This window comes from Brassica napus, chromosome C1 (genome assembly GCF_020379485.1).
Source record: "Brassica napus cultivar Da-Ae chromosome C1, Da-Ae, whole genome shotgun sequence".
Taxonomy (NCBI): Eukaryota; Viridiplantae; Streptophyta; class Magnoliopsida; order Brassicales; family Brassicaceae; genus Brassica; species Brassica napus.
Genome location: NC_063444.1, coordinates 28,813,260 through 28,832,560, shown reverse-complemented (window position 1 = coordinate 28,832,560; position 19,301 = coordinate 28,813,260). Strand labels below are relative to the sequence as shown.

Below are 19,301 nucleotides of genomic sequence, written 5' to 3'. Positions count from 1 at the left end.
TCTTCGGGAGATAGCATCGAAGGATAGACGAGAATGCATGGACTAATGTCGTATCAACGTTTTGGTCGAGCTCGGTCGCTACGTAGCGACCGAACGGAACGGACGCTCGGTTGCTATGAGCGACCGAGCTTGGCCGAGCTTTGGCTCGAGCTCGGTCGCTACGAGCGGGACGAACGCTCGGTCGCTACGTAGCGACCGAGCGGAACAGATGCTCAGTCACAACGTAGCGACCGAGCTTGGCTGGAGCTCGGTCGCGACGTAGCGACCGAGCGGGACGAACGCTCGGAGAGCGACCGAGCTTGGCTCGAGCTCGGTCGCTACATAGCGACCGGACAGCGTGCATGTGCGGTAGTTGCGTAATGACCCAGCTTGGTTCGTCCGTGTTCTGATCGTCATACTCGGACCTATCCGTAGCTGGTCTGGGTATGTTTCCGGTGGCTTATGTTTGATCTAAATAGAATTCGAACAAAGCTTTATCTTGGGAACATACGTTGCGACGTTTTCTTGACCGATCATGATTTGTTGCGGAAAGACATACTTGTATTCTGCTTGTCTTTCCGCGGGGATTTGGACGTTAACTTCGTCGTAACCGTTTTCGACCCCAACAATATATCTTTCAAGCCACAAAACTCGACCAAATCCGTGTGCCATAGATGTGGTATGGATAATCATTGGGCTAAGACATGTAGGACTCCCAAACATCTCGTTGACCTCTACCAAGAGAGTTTGAAAGGGAAGAATCCTGAAGCTCATATGCTTATCAAGATGGTGAAGATGATTTCAATCATGAACGAGACGATCTTATGGATTATGAAACTTTAGATTGTTTAAAAGAATGAAGTTGAATTCGACATCTATGTTTTGTGTTCTTTTCTTTATGTTTTCTACGTTTTGATTGCTTTGAACTTATTTTATTAATGAATGAAAGTTTTTATATGAAGTCTCTAAAGTATCATTCCAGGTATAGCCAGTCTCATTGAGGGCTACGGCCGGGCTAACATATTGTTGCCTAAGGGTACGCACCTAGAGATATCTGATGCATTGTATTCACCCAGCTCTAAGAGAAGCCTATTGAGCTTTAAAGACATTCGAATGAATGGTTTTCATATTGAGACTAAGGGCGAAGGAAACAAAGAGTTCCTTCAGATCATAAAGATCGGCCAAGGCTATAAGAAAGTCCTAGAGTCTATACATGCGCTCTCTACTGGCCTTTTACTATGCTAAGGTCGGAATGATAGAGACCAATACTGGTGAGTTCACGTCCCAAGCGTTTAATGATTACTGTATGTCCATGGGGGTAAGTGTGGAACACTCCGTGGCACATATACATACACAGAACGGCTTGGCCGAATCATTCATAAAACGAATTCAGCTAATAGCTAGACCATTGCTTATGAGGTCTAAGCTTCCGGCCACAGCTTGGGGACACGCGGTCTTGCACGCGGACGAACTGATTCGTATCAGACCGTCTAGTGAACATAAATATTCCCCATCACAATTGCTTACGGGTCATGAGCCAGACATATCCCATCTTAAGACATTTGGCTGTGCCGTCTATGTACCAATTGCTCCACCACAGAGAACAAATATGTGACCTCAAAGGAGGATGGGGATATATGTTGGATATGATTCTCCCACGATTATAAAATACCTTGAGCCAACTACATGTGATTTATTTAAGGCCAGGTATGCGGATTGTCACTTTGACGAATCCGAACATCCAACATTAGGGGGAGATAGCAATAAGCTGGTAAAAAAAGATTACATGGAATCAAACATCCTTATCTTGGCAAGATCCTCAGACTCATGAATGTGATTTAGAAGTCCAAAAGATTATACATTTACAAAAGCTAGCTAATCAATTGCCAGATTCCTTTGCTGACCCGAAAAGAGTGACTAAGTCATATATACCAGCTGCTAATGCACCAATAAGAATTGATGTTCAAGAGGGACACAATCAAGTTGCTACAGAGTCTAGACAACGTTTAAAACGTGGTAGATCAATAGGTTCCAAAGATAAGAACCCTCGGAAAACTAAGAAAGGTGCAGATAATGAAATCGAGGTTGTTAAAACCCTAGACACGACCGCGGCCGTTCCTATATCCCGGGACTTAGCTGCGACCGATCCCAAAACCCTAATAGCGATCGCGGCCGATCATGAATGCTTAGATGCGGCCGGCCCTGATGTATCTAATACCGATTCTTGGGACGCCAAGATTCAAGGTACTGAAGGTCCTGATAATAATGAGATCTCAATAAACTATGTCTTGTCTGGGATACAGTGGAACAAAAAGAATTTCGACATTGATGATATATTTGCATACAAGGTATCACTTGAACTTATGGATTTGAATGAGGATCATGAACCCACGTCTATTTATGAGTGCACTCAACTATCAGATTGGATCAAATGGAAAGAAGCTATAAACGTGGAGTTAAACTCTCTAAAGAAGAGAGATGTCTTTGGACCAATAGTCCACACCATATGATGTTAAACCAGTCGGCTATAAGGGGGTCTTTGTGAGGAAAAGAAATGAACATGGCAAGGTCGTGAGATATAAAGCACGGCTTGTTGCACAAGGATTCTCACAGAGACCATGAATCGATTATGAGGAGATATACTCCCCTGTGGTGGATGCTACTACTTTTAGATTCCTGATAAGTCTGGCAATAAGAGAAAAATTAGACTTGCGGTTAATGGATGTTGTAACTCCATACTTATATGAGCCACTGGATAATGAGATTTATATGAAAGTACCAGAGGGTATAGAGTTGAAAAACAAATCGAGTACTCGAGAACAACACTGTATAAAGTTGAATAAGTCACTTTATGGATTGAAACAATCAGGCCGAATGTGGTATATAGGTTAAGTGAGTACCTAGAGAGAGAAGGAAACAAGAATGATCCGATCTGCCCTTGTATCTTTATAATGAAATTCAGCCAGGGCTTTGTGATTATAGCAGTGTATGTTGATGATTTAAATATGCTAGGAACCTCTGGAGAGATTTCCCAAACAGTTGAATATCTTAAGAATGAATTTGAGATGAAAGATCTTAAAAAAAAAACAATGTTTTGTTTGGGATTACAGCTTGAGTACATAAGAGATGGAATCCTTGTGCATCAAATGGCATATACAGAAAAGTACTCAAGAGATTCAACATGGCCGAGTCTCACCCATTATCTAGCCCCATGGTCGTGAGGTCCCTCGGCCTGGAAACTGATCCGTTCCCTTGGCCTGGACAATGATCCGTTCCGTCCTAAGATGGACGATAAAGATGTCCTTGGTCCCGAAGTGCCATATCTCAGTGCCATAGGAGCTTTGATGTATCTGGCTAGTCACACGACCAGATATATGTTTTTCCGTGAATGTATTGTCTAGATGCTCTTGTCCAACCCAAAGGCATTGGAACGGGATTAAACATGTTCTTCGCTACCTGCAAGGAACGAAAGACTTGGGTTTATTCTATACTAACCAAAACAAAGAAGGTTTAGTTGATTTTGCTGATGCAGGTTATCTTTCGGATCCACACAATGCTCGATCACAGACAGGTTATGTTTTCACACATGGTGGAACGGCCATATCATGGCGTTCCATGAAGCAGATGATCGCGGCCACATCTTCAAACCATTCGGAGATCTTGGCTGTTCATGAGGCCAGCCGCGAGTTGTTCAGAACAGGGGGAGTAATACGTGTTGTACTCTTTTTCCTTCACCATGGTTTTGTCCCACTGGGTTTTCCTGGTAAGGTTTTAATGAGGCAACATCTAAAGCGTATTACAATCTCTGTATGGTTATGGCACCTAAGGGGGAGTGTTATAAATCATATTGTAGATGTCCATAACCGGCCCGGTACATAACCGGCCCAATGCTAGAGAGAGAGAGAGAGTCGACCGTGAGGAGAGAGAGAGAGAGAGAATCGGCATCTTGCCTTTTCCTTATTAGATTATGATTTATACTCTTTACATATTTGTATTTCCTTTCTTTAATATTTCCATTATTCTATGACGGTGTAATTCCCTATATATAAATGGCTCCTTATGTTTATGAATAATACAAAAACATAGATTCTATTCTCTAGTTTTACAACAAGGTTCAATTTCTATTGGCTATATGGAATAAATATCGAGACAAATTCTAAAAAGATACCCCAACTAAGTTAGACATAATAAGTTAGAGAAATTCATCTTTAACACAAATAAAAAGCAGCCACCAATCCATTTTTTTGTGAGCGTACTAGTTAACGTGGTCAAGGTCTTTCTTTGTTGAATGATCGCGGTCATCTGGTTCTCGATGAAAACAAGCTTCTTGACCCGCTTTTGATCAGCCAAGTACTCCTTCACCCTCTCACCCCCGATATTTCGCAATCGCCGCTCGAACAGCCCTTGCCACCTCCTGCGCCACGTAATCGTCACGACTTCGCTCAAGATAAGTAATCCTTGCACCAAGGCTATTCTGCTGATCGCCTACCTGAGCCCGCAAGATAGCCTCCCGACTGATCGATGCGAAAAGATTGGCCTGAAGAGATTCTGCCCTGGCAGTCGCAGTCTCAACAGCAGAAGCAAACTCCTTAGCAACCACCTCGAGCTCCTTTATCTTATCATCCCTGGTTTGTTTCTCAGAAAACATGGTTTCCAACTTGGCCCTGGCCTTATTCAAATCTTTCTCGTAAAGATAGATGAGACAAACCAAGTGGGCCTTCGACTAATCAAGAGGGAAATATAAGTCAACCACCCAAAAAAAAAACTCAACTAGGCAAAAAGATAGTAGAAGAAAAAATGAAAACTTGGGCATAAGCGCGAGCCATGTCCTTGAATTCCTGAGCATGAACCAGATCGTCCGCATAATATCGAAAAAAGGATTCATCGCACCGCAATAATACTCGGCACAGGTACGCTCGTCGTTGACAAAAGGAGTATCACCATTGTAACGAAATACCCGATCATATGGATCCTTTCGCGGCTTCTTACCAGCAGCCTCCTCGGGGATAACATCATCGAGATGACGTTTCAAAGAATCTGAACCTCGATAACCTCCCCGACCCGATGAAGAATGAATAGCATCCGCCATAAACGAAGGTCGGTCCACCGACGGTACAGTTGGAGGAAGAGAATTACCATCACAAGCCGACTCCCCTCCCAAGGGAGTAGTCGGGCTTAAACCACTTTACCTACCAACCACCCTTTCCGACTCCACATCACAATTCGAGGGGCTGGACTTGGCAACGCCCCTGTTTCCTCCATGAGAAGAACCAACCGCCACACTATCAGGAAGATCAGCGTACGAAGGGATCTCCCGATGAACTCCCCGACCCGATCTGAGGGAGTGCACGCCGCGTCACTCCGAGATGGCATCGGAGAAGGAGAATTCGATTGGGGGTATTGAAATTCCGCCCGGTGACTCGAGCGTCCGCGACTATCAGCGCCACCTCCCCAATCGACTAAAAAGACGAACATAAAAAACCGCAATCAGGAAATTCCATAAATACTGTAAAAAACACGAAGATATACTCACCAGCCGTTATACGGGGAATCTCTATTGAGACCATTGCTGCACGACCAATCTCTATATCTTCTCCACACCAGCAGAAACATTCCCCGGAGGAGGTAACAAGATAGGATGGCGATCTGAAAGAACCCCAAAGCATGCAATCAATACCTCCAGCGGAACGCATAATCGACATATGGAAAGAACGAAAAACTTACTTGGCGAAGGATTCCACGTGCTCCTCAAAGCAGCACCAGGGTCGGCAACAGAAGAAATGTCGATCCAAACAAAGAAATAACGTTGAAACCACTGGTGCGCCTTGTTTGTGACTTGATGTTTATATAAAAAGTATGAAAAGTCCTCGGATTCTTGCTGATGTTCGCCAACTCCTCAAAGAAGCTAGGGTCGATATCGACACCGACCTCATAGCAGCCGGAGTGAACTAGATCAAAGCAATATCTCTAGCATCGGCATACAACGTCAGTAAGAGCGGGAAAAGAAACCAAAGACGGGAGTGAGTAAAGAATGATTCATACAAACATATCCATCCAGGAGGAGGAGTCCACGGCCTCTCATCGGCAGTCGGAATACGCATTACCAGTTCCGGTGGAAAACAACAAACCCTGGCAATCCCTTCAAGAGCCGATTCCATTAAAATCTAGGGAAGCCTGGTCAAACGGTCACCCCCTCCTGGAGGATTCTCTGTGTAATCATCGTAACCATCTTCATCGTCAAGTTCGACAATGTCTTCATCAACAATATGAGAAACTAAAGCCTTACCAGAACTTCGCTCAGACACCGGAGTCGTCTGAACGCTCCGGCGAAGAAAACCAGACCCGTCGTGGCGAGGGATCTCTCGATGTATGATCAAAATGTTATCATCAATGGACTCAGTGAAAGACTGGATTTGATTCTCATTACTAAAGACGCAAAACTCATGTCCAAAAGATAACAAAGGGAGAGATAACAAATAAAAGAAGAACTCAAGACAAAGAAAAAATTACTTGGTCTATAGAGCCAGCGCTGAGAATTTATAGCAGTAGAAAGCATCATCATTCAAAAGGACGCGACGCTTCACTGACGTTGTTTCACGAAACACGAGGATATCCAATCAAATCATGCCACAAAAAGCGTTCCAGCACAGACACCGAGTCAACTATCCCCGCAAATCTTCACTACACTCCCTTGAACTCAAAAACTCGACGGACTCGGGGGTGGACTATTGTTGGATATGGGCCTTGACCAAGGCCCAATAGTCGACTCGGTCCATTTAAAACAGAAAAAAGGAAGAGAGCCCAGAAAAACCCGCCAAGGATCGGTCTGGTTACCTGCTCGTCAGAGCTGACTGACACACACAAATGAGTGTTGGGAGAGAAGAGTGATTACATCCTATTACGGCGAGGAACGTAGCTGTAAACAACCCTACCGAAGTACTGTTTGATGTCAGAAAGCCATAATGATGAAGTGGACGTGATAAAAGGAAAGAAGGCGTATAAAAAGGAGAAAGAAGAAGAAAGAAGAACACAAGAAAATCTCGGAGAAAAAGAGAGAAAAGAACACATAGAAAATGTTACGGACGACGAGTTAGTCATTTTGACGATGAGTTCATTTCTTTTGTATCTTTTCCTTTTCGACATTTCTAGCTTAAACACTTCAATAAACGAAACCTTTTAGTCCTTAGATATCACTCACTGTTTGTCTTGAGATCGCTAAATCTGATTACCGGATCTAGGATTCAATATGTGTGTGTGTTTATTTTAATGTTCTTCTTTTTTATTTTTACTCTAACAAGGCACATTTTTGCCAGGAGAGAAGCTGACAACGATTCTCGTCAAGATTTTTAGTTATAATTTGGGTTTCTGTTGTGTTGATATTGACTTCAAGTTACAACGCCAACTTGACATCAACCACGACCATTTCTTGCATACAATTAGATCCCCATACCCCATGCGGGTTTCGGCCCTCCAATCATAAAAAATGTAAAGCACAAATCCATATATATGGTTGAGGCCTATGCTCAATCTCTGCGGGACGGGACTCTAAGTTATGTTGTCGAAGAAATACCGTATCTTAATATTCTCCTCGTACAGTATCCGGATATTTTTGCAATGGTAGCTAGAGATGCTACTACAAATGGCTTTGGATTTGTATGTGACTCTTGTCAAAACTCTACTTTTTTGTCCTTATTGGTTTACTCTTTACTAATTTATCTTTGAATTCTAGATGTTCCAAAAAGGTTCAGCTTTGGTTCCTAAATGGTTTCAAAAACTGTTAAACTAAGGTCATTAGGAACATTGAAAAACATGGAGAGAAGATGGTTTCAAAAACTGGACTCAATGAGTTCACATTCCGACGCTGATGTTGATGACGAGTATCTAGCCGCTTCACTATTCACTATATACTATTCATGAGTTGGGCGGTTTGTTTATCATTGCGGGAGTTGCTCATGCTCTTGTATTAACCATGCATCGCTTTCAGATGGGTCAAGAGATATTGCATGCTTTGTGGGAATCTGGACTAGTAGCTAAACTTCGAAGCTTTACAAGCCTCTCTAGATAAAATGATTCATAATACAATTTTTATCAAAAATATATAAAATAGTCTAGTTCGAAATCTGGAAAACTCTTTACGTCTTTTAAATCTTTTTCAATTTGTTTGCTTTGTTCTGATTATTGCAGAAACTTTGTTTCCCTGAAAAAGTTACATTTTCTTTTTTTACAAATTTTGATTGTTTGAGCTTCGGTAAACATTAGTTAATAGTATCTGTTCGTGTCTTCTTCTTGTTGTGATATAATGCTCTAGCCAACTTGGTTTGATACTTTTATCGTTTGTTTGTTTGTGTCATCAAGTGTTTTATGTCTGCTATTGATTGATGCCCGGGTTCAATAACCTCATAAGGTTATTGTAACGACCGTGACCCGGTTCCTCTTTAGACCGGTATTTGTTGGGGTCAAAAACGGTTACCTCGAAATCAACGTCTAAAAGTTGCTTGTCTGTACGAAGGCTTTCTCAACATACTCTCGACAAAAGTTCTCGAAGCGAAAAGAATCGAGAGAAATGGATCTCGGAATCGGACGAGCACTCCAACTCGCCAAATGGGCGAGTTGGACCGATCACGCCATCCAAGTCATCCATTTGGCGAGTTGGACCGATCACACCGTCCAACTCATCCATTTGGCGAGTTGGACCAACTCCTATTGTCGTAGACTAGACCTCATGCCTTTCACCGAGCCTTGGCGGATCAATCCCTCGTTTCGTATCGATCGGAGTTACCATTGAGCTTTACAATAAGAACCATGAGGACTCGTTTTCTTGAATAAAGTTCATAGCTCTCGTATAAGCGACGACGGATAACTTAACACCACACTCGTCAAACAATAGAAAAAGTGTGAACTTTCTCGGCAAATCAACGTCGCATCAAGAAACGTTCTTTCGAAGAAATCGTAAAAACGCTTTAGTCGGAAAACGGCCCAAAGAGGCCTAGAACACGACTAAGGGCCCACTTACGACTTCGTAACGAAATCGAGCCCAACGATGCTATGACGGTCTATCTTTACTTGCAGAAGAAGATAAATGCCACGAAATAGGAAGATAAATATCAAGTTTCCAAGATAAAGACGGAGATCGAAAAGAAAAGGAATATATCCGCGAAGCGATAAACTCGACCCAGGGGCCAAAAAGGGAAGCAGAAACCGACTTAGAAGGCATATATAAAGGGAGCTAAAGCCAGAAGCAAAGGGGAGACGAGAGACCTAGAGAGAAACTCGGCTAGCTTAGGAAAACTTAGACTTTAGGCGGCTAGATTTTACCTTAGATTCTTTTCAGTCTTGTTCTGCGATTAACTTGGCTAGCGAAACTCTGTCCGTCTTGTCTCTCGGAAATACTGTAACCTTGTTCTTTTATCAATCAAAAATACGCCACTGTGCAACTTACTTTCAATATTCTGTTATCTTTTTCTCTTTTGTTCTTCGTGTGATTTCACAGATAATCCGGGACCTCTGCAGAATTAAGGTTTTCCTAACTTTCGTTATTTTACGAAAAATCGACAGTGCGAATTTCGATTCCCACAAATTGGCTCTGGAAGGAGGGGGGATCGGATTCTCGAACTCAAAAATCACCGAACGACTGAGGCACGATATGCCTAATCAAACGGGTAGCAATGTCATCTCCTTCAAGGAAAGAGCAACGATCGATCCGATCAAACCTCTCTACGATCTCCTTATCGTCGAGCTGACAATCCAGAATATCGATGTCGCAAGGATATTGGTCGACACCGGAAGCTCGGCTGATATCATCTTCAAAAACACCCTCGAAAGAATGAAAATCAATCCATCCGAAATTGCGGAAGATCCAAATCCAATAGTAGGACTCTCGGGGGAAGCTACCATGACTCTCGGCACAATCAACCTCTTGGTTAAGGCCGACAGCATGACGAAAATCGTGGAGTTTTGGGTCATCGATCGACCCACATCGTATAACGCGATCGTAGGAACTCCATGGCTGAATTCCATGCAAGCAATCCCGTCAACATACCACATGTGTCTCAAATTCCCAACCCCTCGCGGGACCGAGACCAACTGGGGAGATCGGAGAATCTCACGAGTCTGCTTCCCTGCAGAATTGAAACGAAAAAACCCATTGGCCGAGTTTCCGCCTCAAAAGAAAAAGAAATCGTATGTCGTTGACAACGCCCTACAACAAGATAAAACTGAAATCTTTTGCCACTCACGAGTGGCTGAAGCTTTGGAAGCGAAACGCGAGCGGACCTGCAAGCCCATAATCTCGGTATGCTTAGACGAAACATTCCCAGATTGCTGCGTGGAAATCGGCGCGAACCTAAGTGAGTATCTAAAAAAGAACTTGCACACGTTCGCATGGGCCGCAGAGGATATGCCGGGGATTGACATCAAGGTCACATGTCACGAGCTGAACGTAGACCCGACTTTCAAACCTGTCAAACAAAAGAGACGAAAGTTGGGCCCCAAACGCGCATGTGCGGTGAACAATGAGGTCGAAAAACTCCTCAAAGTCGGATCCAAAACAGAGGTGAGGTATCCCGACTGGCTCGCTAACCCGGTCGTTGTGAAAAAGAAAAACGGAAAGTAGTGAGTGTACGTCGATTTCACCGATCTCAATAAGGCATGTCCAAAAGGATAGCTTCCCACTGCCGCACATCAATTAATTAGTCGAAGGAACGGCAGGGAACAAACTCTTATCCTTCATGGACACATTCTCCGAGTATAATCAAATCATGATGAACCCTAACGATCAAGAGAAAACCGCATTCATTACTGACCGTGACACTTACTGCTACAGGGTTATGCCGTTTGGGCTTAAGAATGCTGGCGCAACTTATCAACGACTCGTCAACCGTATGTTCTCCGAACAACTCGGAAAAAAAATGGAGGTGTACATTGATGACATGCTCGTGAAATCCCTCGAAGAGCAGGATGATATCACTCACCTCCAAGAATGCTTCGAAAGGCTAAACATGCACAATATGAAACTTAACCTCGCTAAGTGTCGGTTTGCAGTAACGTCGAGAGAATTCCTGGGGTATCTCGTTACCATCCGAAGAATCGAGGCCAACCCTAAACAGATCACCGCGCTAATCAAAATGGCATTACCGAGAACGAAGCGAGAGGTACAGATATTAACCGGGGGAGTCGCAGCGCTCAACCGCTTTATCTCGCGGTCAACGAATAAGTGTTTGCCTTTCTCCGACACCTTGAAAGGGAATAAGCAATTCGAGTGGACCGAAGAGTGCGAAAAAGCTTTCCAAAAGCTGAAACACTACTTGGCCACTCCCCCGGTGCTTGCAAACCCCGTAGAAGGGGAACCACTGTTCCTGTACATCGCAGTATTAGTCACGGCTGTAAGCGGCGTCCTCATCCGAGAAGAACACAACGAGAAAAGGCCCATCTTTTACGTAAGCAAAACTTTGCTCGACGCATAAACAGGTTATCCGATGCTTGAAAAACTGGCGCTTGCGGTCGTAATGTCAGCATGAAAGCTGAGGCCGTATTTCTAGTCCCATACAGTCGTAGTGCTCACATCATTCCCACTGCAGACGATCCTGAATAGCCCCAATCAATCCGGTAGGTTAGCAAAATGGGCAATCGAGCTGAGCGAATACGACATCGAGTGCCGAGCAAAAGCTTGCGTAAAATCAAAAGTACTCGCCGATTTCTTAGTAGAACTCCCTACAGGGTACACGACAAACTATGAACCCGATTCGACCTGGACCCTCCACGTCGATGGATCCTCATCCAAATAGGGCTCTGGAATCGGGATCAAACTCACGTCGCCAATTGGGGAAGTGCTGGAACAATCATTCCGACTAGTATTCCACGCCTCAAACAATAAAGTCGAGTACGAAGCCCTAATCACAGGCTTACGATTGGCTCACGGCCTAAAGATACGCAACATTCACTCTTATTGCGATTCCCAACTTGTGGAAAGCAAATAAATCGGGGAATACGAAGAAAGGGACGAGAGAATGGATGCCTACTTAAAACTTATTCAAAACTTTGCTAAAAGTTTCGATCATTTCGCTCTCACCCGAATTCCTCGGGCCGAATACGCACTGGCCGACGCCCTAACCGCCTTGGCGTCTAATTCAGATCCAGGTCTGAGCAGGGTAATTCCTGTAGAGTTCATAGAGCATCCTAGCATCGGGCCGCCTGTCATTATAAACTTAATCGATTCACCCGACGGTGATCCCGACGAAGTCGATGTCCATGCAACGAAGGATCCAGAGCAGTCCGAGTATGGATTCAACAAACCTTGGACAAAAACAATCCTCGCGTACATCGCCGACAGGAAACTCCCAACAGATAAATGGGCAGCCCGAAAGATTAAGACCACATCCGTGCGATACGTGTTGCTCGACGGAGAACTCTACAAGTGGAGATTTTCCGGGCCACTCATAACCTGCGTAGAAGGAGAGAAAGCACGAAGGATAATGGAAGAAGTCCACTCTGGATCATGCGGAAACCATTCTGGCGGAAGATCCCTTGCAGTCAAAATCAAACGCCACAAACACTATTGGCCAACGATGATCAATGATTGCGAGAACTTTGCGCGAAAATGCGAAAAATGTCAGAGGCATGCTCCTACTATCCATCAGCCGATAGAGGTTCTCTCGTCAATCTCGACATCATATCCTTTCATGCGATGGTCGATGGACATAGTCGGACCCATGCACAGGTCAAAGCAAAAACGGTTCTTGTTAGCTTTGACGGATTTCTTCTCAAAATGGGTCGAATCTGACTCCTACGCAAGCATCAAAGACGCCCAAGTCGAAAGCTTCATGTGGAGAAACATCGTCTGCAGACACAGTGTCCCATACGAAATCGTAACGGACAAAGGATCCCAATTTATATCAACCAGATTTGAGGCCTTCTGCGAAAAGTGGAAGATACGACTGACCAAATCGACTCCTAGATACCCACAATGCAACGGCCAAGCCGAAACAATTGACAAAACCATCCTCGATGGGCTTAGGAAACGGTTGGACGCCAAAAAGGGTAGATGGGCCGAAGAACTCGAAGGAGTCTTATGGTCACATCGCACAACTCTGAGACACAAAACTGGAGAAACTCCGTTCACTCTCGTTTACGGAAGCGAATGTATGATCCCAGCGGATGTCGAATTTCCTGGAGTACGCAGAAGATTACTCCCAGAACGAGAAGATTCAAACAATCTAATGTTGCTGGATGAGCTCGATCTTATCAACGAACGATGGGACCAGGCCCTTATACGAATTCAAAACTATCAATAGGCGGCTGCAAAGTACTACAACACTAACGTACGCAGCTGCAAATTCAAAGAAGGCGACTTAGCTTACGAAAAGTTTTCCAAAACACCGCCAAGCGGAATGCAGGAAAACTCGGAACCAACTGGGAAGGACCTTACAAAATCATAAAAGTAGCCAGACCAAGCGCGTACGAAATCGCAAATATCCATGACGTCAAAATTCTAAGAACTTGGAATGCTATGAACCTCAAGAATAGCTACAACTAAGCAACATTTCGCACCGAACTACGAGACAGCTTGATCCCCGAAGAGGGTACGTAGGCAATTCGTCATACGACGAGATCAGCTGTCCCCCCTCATTAAAAAGGGGGGGGGGAGTAGGTACGTATACGTATACTCGTATACTCCCAAAAAGAAAAATCCGATCCCAGACTCGATATTTTTGAAACTTCTTTTTAACGCAGCCGAAAACATCCCAAAATCCGAATGTCATCAGAACACTCCATCACTTGAAAAAACGACATAAAAATTCGACCTTCGGAAAATTGAGACGTCGCTAACGCCCAAAGGATTCTTTTTCGTCAAAACCTTTCTGAAAGGGAACACTCGCTTTAAATCAGTCCATCCATGACTATAAAACACACACTCCTTCTTAACATGTATCCTTCGCGAAGAATCTAAAACGGTAATATCGATAAGTTTGTTGCTGATCACAACAAATTCTCAACGTCCTAAACAGACTAAGCCATCTCATAGAGATAGCTCTCGTACACCCGAAACAAGGGTAATAGCGCTATATAAAAAATCTGAAATTTTGGTCAGCACTTTCGGGAGATTTAAATTTTTTTCTCTAAGAGATGCTCGATTCCTACCATACAAGTCCCGTAAGCCGAGAACATTTTGTGGACTTTAAAGCGGGACTTTTCGGGAAACGTAAGTCGAAGTAGTCATCGCACCCCTAAAGCCGTGATTAGACGTAGATCTTACCCCAAACCCAGCACACTGGTCTCTAACATCTCTAGGCATAGTATCAAACACCTTGATACGAAATTCCAAAAATTTTCTCTTGGCTAATATTCGTGCATCTTCAGAAATTTCGCAAGTTTTCACACTACGGAAAACTCTCGAAACAGATCACGAATATAGCAGTTCACCCAGAGTTAGCCTACGAGATGACAACTCGTAGACTTCCCTCCACCCATATAAATACTCGATAAGGTCCTAAAAACACAAAAACAAAGTTTAATTTAAAAGTCGCAGAAGCCACGGGGATTCAAAGCCACAAGCGGCCAGTCCCAAGATAAAAACACGGCCACACTTGGCCGGTACAAAAACATAAAAACAAAGGTCTCACTCGAGACTGCAAACTCAATCATCCTTCGCACGCAGAGCCTCACCTTCGCCAATCACCTCTCTTGGGTTCAGAGCCACGCTTCCTCCGGCATCCTCGGCTATGGGATCCTGACCCTCCGGCTCACCAGAACAAGATGGAAGAACGCACTCGGAATTTAGGCCCGCAAGGACCGCGTCAAAGTCTCCATCCGCATCCACCATCCCTGCCCCACGGACGGGAAGCGTGGTCCCTTCGGCTAGCGGGGACAGAGGCGCTTCGCCGACCTTGCTCGTCCCTCCCTCGACGCCTGCCAAGGACAAATCTCTGACATGGATGGTGAAGGACCCTAGGAACGGATCACTCTACCGTTAAGGATTGGATATAAACTCCGAGTGGAGAACTGATGGAATGATGGGTCGCACAACAGTTGCGGAAGGGCTGCTGATATTCCCGAACTACTTTGTTGCCGGATATGACGCACCGGTCCATTAAAGGAGCAAACTGGATCCGTTGCTTGATATGACGCACAAGTCCAACGAGAAAGAGGTGTCAACTTGGAGCTAACCACACCAAGAAAACGAGAAGTGTTCTAATTAAAGAACAAAGAGTATAAACTCAAATAAGAATAAGAAATTCGATTGTTATTTCATAAGGAAGAAGTTACATACTTATAGAGTTTTGTAGTCAAATACAATAATGAGAATTGTTGGAAAACAAGACACAAGAAAGATAAATTTGACTATATCTGGTCAAGGCACATAAAATGGAGAAGACTAGTCAAGATGACTGTTCGGCTACTATCCAGGTTCATCCGAATTGACTGTGTCCAATGCGGTAAGGATCAGTACGTGCACGGGAAGATCAGCAAGGGCCGCGAGACAATCAGTAAGGGCCGCAGGACGTTCTGATCAGACAAGTTGTGTTCCAGCATGGCCCAAGTCTTCAGAAAGCTTAAGGATCCTTGCCTTTGAGAAATATCCAAAAGAGAAGTCCAACATTGGATCGAACAAGGAAGCAAGATCATCAGAACGGTCGCCGGTGCATGCGGTATGAGCCAAACGGGCCAAGAGAGAGAAGCTGTGGTCTGAATCGGAATTGGCTCGTCCTAAGTGATTCTGGCTTGACCATCAGTTTTAGCTTGTCGAGTTTATCGCGAAAAATGAGCTCCGGTACGGTCAATTCGGTCGCCTGGTCATGGTTCCAGCTGAAGTTCCATTCCGGACGCACGCGGGTCGATCTGGTACATGGCTCGGTCAGTCTGGCCAACACGGTCGAACAAGTGAACCTCGGTTGAAATGTTCGGGACGTCCTGATCTTCATGCTGGTGTGATTCCACCGACTGATCCACGGACTAAGGCACATCATTCCCTCCCTCTTCAAAAGGATTTGTCCACAAATCCGGATCATCTACAAGAAAAGGAGAAGATCATAAACATTAAAGCTTGAGGAAATGTCATACTTACCTTGCCAATCAAGCTGATAAGCATTGTCATTGATCTTCCTAAGGATCTGAAATGGACCATCAACCCGAGGCATGAGTTTGGACATTCTTTCTTCTGGGAATCGTTCCTTTCTTAAGTGAACCCAAACAAGATCACCCTCCTTGAAAACAACCTCGTTTCTTTTTTTGTTTGCTTATCTTATGTAACCCTCGGTTTTGGCTTCAATATTGGCACGAACTTGCTCATGTAGCTTCTTGATAGTGGCCGCCTTCCTCTTGCCATATGTACTAACTCTTTCACTCATAGGCAAAGGCAAAAGATCAAGTGGAGATAAGGGATTGAAACCATAAACAACCTCAAATGGTGAGAACTTAGTAGCAGAATGCATAACATGGTTATAAGCAAACTCAACATGAGGCAAGCATTCTTCCCAAAGTCTAAGGTTCTTTCTAACCAATGGCCTAAGAAATGCGGACAAATTTCGATTCACCACTTCAGTTTAACCATCGGTGTAGAAACCCTTAAAAAAAAAAAAAAGAATGGTCGAGTATCTTTTTGGTGGTCGAGTCGCGAACGATCAGATTGATCTTGTCTGAACCATGAGGCAAGTATGCCACTAGTCAATGGTTATAAAATGTAGTAGATTGATCCAAAGGACGTTTGAAGCATGAAACTTTTGGAAGCACAACAGGAAGACCGGAAATTGGGCGAAAACCCCTAAATTTTGGTATTATGGAATTTTTTGAAGAAGCCGGAAGCTCGGGAAATATTTTCCCTTAAGATCAGAGTCCAAGTGGAGTTTATTAAAAATATTCAGAACTGGCGTAGAAAAATATGTGGGATTGATCGCGGGACGAAAATTCACCGGAAAGGACGAAATCGGTCGAATGGACCGAGAAGCTCGAGGTGTCTTGATGAGTGTGTGTTCAGAACGTGGTGGCAAGCTCCTGGCATTGTGTGTGTCAAGGGAAGCATGAGGTGCTGAAGTACATGCAACCTGTACATGCAAGTAGACATGTGGAGCACGAGGTGGATCGGCCAAGCACGAGGTGTTGCGATGGATGCAACCAGGCCATACGGCCATACATGTAGAGGACGTGGTGTCTCCTTGCATGGATCCAGGCCATGAATCCAGACAGGTAGAGGGTGTGGTGTCATACTGCATGAGACTGAGACATGCAGCTAGCCATGTGGAGCACAAGGTGCCGCCGCGCATGCGCCCGGAGCCATGCGAAGTGACACACGGGCTGCCACACGGCTTGTTCCTGATTGGTTGTTGTTTCCTATAAATAGCCCATGACCCCCTCTAATTTGAACACATTCAGAACACTTGAAAGTCAGTTCAAAAGGTGAGAAAGAAAGCAAAGAAAGAAAGATCGAGTTTCGATAGTTTTCGAGCGATTTAGGCAGTTTTCGAGAACAGTTACTCTGCCGATTTTGTGTCAGCACCTGGAGAAGGTTCTGTTCAAGTGAAGGGAGATCAAATATAGTGGAGACCAGTTCAAGATGAGTCTGGAGGTGGGTCTACTCGAGAAGGTCGAGAAAGGGTTCGGATCGGAGAAGTCAGTTTTGGGGTCAAGGCCACAGTCAACCAAAAACAGTGAGTTATAATCAATTGATTGCTGAGTTGTTTTCATGCAGGATCCCATTACTTGGAAGTTGGATCATGGCAGGAGGCCGGGTCTAACTGAGTAACGGTTTGACTAGTTAATAATTGAGGTTATGTTGATTGAGTTGATGGCATGCTTGTTACTGCTTGAGAACCGTAGTAGCATGCTAATGGTTAGGTTGATTGGTTAGTTAGTGAATGCGAAATGCTTAGATGATATCGCTAAGTTGTGGATTGTTAGGTATTCTGGAATTAGTCTTTATGCTAGATTCTGGAATATGATTGATTGTGTTAATTTGCTATTAATACTAGGAACCTTGTGTTATTTTACCGGGTTTAGTATTAGTCAAATATTGGCCATATAGCATTTGTGTAACCCACAATGCTAGGCATTTTGAGATGGAATGTGTTGATTGTGTGGAAATTAATACTAGGAACCTTGTGTTATTTAACGGGTTTAGTATTAATCATATATTGGCCGACAACATTTGTGTAACCCAGAATGCTAGGCATATTGGGGTGAGTTAGTGGTCCTGCAGACCTCGTACCCGACGGGCTCAAGGAAACCACTTATTCGCTGGATCGGGAAGACTCAGATAGACGGGGTCATCGCCTATGGCTGAGTGATTACACGACGGTGTAATGTGGCAGTGACCCGAAGGACAGTGGGCCACGGTCGGTTGAAAGTTCCTTCTTCTGGCCTTTGTGGTAGGAAGATAGGATATTACCGATAGTGAAGGAGGAACCTAACATCACCAGGGCCCGAGTTTGTTATATATATTATATCGTGTTTTGGGTTATTAAACCCTAGTTTAAGTCGAGTTTGAGTTTGGTGATGAGCTAGCAATTATCATAATGCTAGTTAACTTGCTATCGTTTACCGCTGCGTATTTCTGGTATTGCTTATGTTATTGAATTGTGTTATTAGGTGAACCTCTCGCTTTAGTTTGTTTTGGGTGGGATAGCGAAGGGTTGTATTTGTTAGTTGGGGATTGTAACTCACTGAGTAATGCTAGATTACTCACTCCTCACTCGTTGTTGTTTCAGGTGACCAGTAGCGACCTTGTGGAGGTCGCGGGAGGCTAGGCTGGCTGGTGTAGATTTGCATCTTTTTGCTTAAGACACTTTCAGACTATAAGTATGTACTATTTCTCGCTTGGCATGCCACTACTTGTACAATATTTTGTGTGTTGTAAACCAGATATTATATAAGATAAATAAAGCGAATGTTTTGTGCAAATGCATTGTTGTTTCTGATATTAGCTTGTCCGAGCTAACACAACGTCAGATTGGGGTATGGGTTGAGAAGCCTTAGGCTTTGGTCTGATGGGACGTGTTAGTGGGCTAGTTACAAATTGCACTTTTTGTGACTTTGGCTGAATTTCCCGTTAACCCGTCATGTAGCGCTCTAGAACGTCGGTAAATGGTCTTGCCGTCGGTCATGTTCTTGTTTGATTGTTGGCCGGTGGTTTGACCTATGCCTAGAACGGTTTGGGGGTGTTACAGAGGTGGTATCAGAGCATGGTTTCGTCCATGCGTGACACAAGTGCTTTTTAACGATTTTATCGAGTCAAAGGAGTCGCAAAAAGATGTTTAGGCAACTAGCCGCTTCCCGTAATAGGTTTAATAGGAATAGGACTTACCCTTTTGATTGTGTGCAGATGGCTAATCGCG

At 44.2% G+C, this 19,301-nt stretch overlaps 1 protein-coding gene and 1 pseudogene across 1 annotated transcript; both read left to right on the top strand.

Moving 5' to 3' along the window:
• Positions 1-8,044, top strand: part of LOC106441591 — a 54,489-nt pseudogene extending 46,445 nt beyond the window's left edge.
• A 1,578-nt stretch (positions 8,045-9,622) lies between these two features.
• On the top strand, positions 9,623-10,591 carry LOC106373584. The gene has a single exon (XM_013813740.1). It carries the CDS (start codon positions 9,623-9,625, stop codon positions 10,589-10,591), a length of 969 nt encoding a protein of 322 aa, XP_013669194.1.
• Positions 10,592-19,301: the final 8,710 nt, after the last annotated feature.

Bases quoted from the DNA above. Each gene is read 5' to 3' on its own strand.
- LOC106373584 (XM_013813740.1), top strand. From the start codon at position 9,623: ATGCCTAATCAAACGGGTAGCAATGTCATCTCCTTCAAGGAAAGAGCA.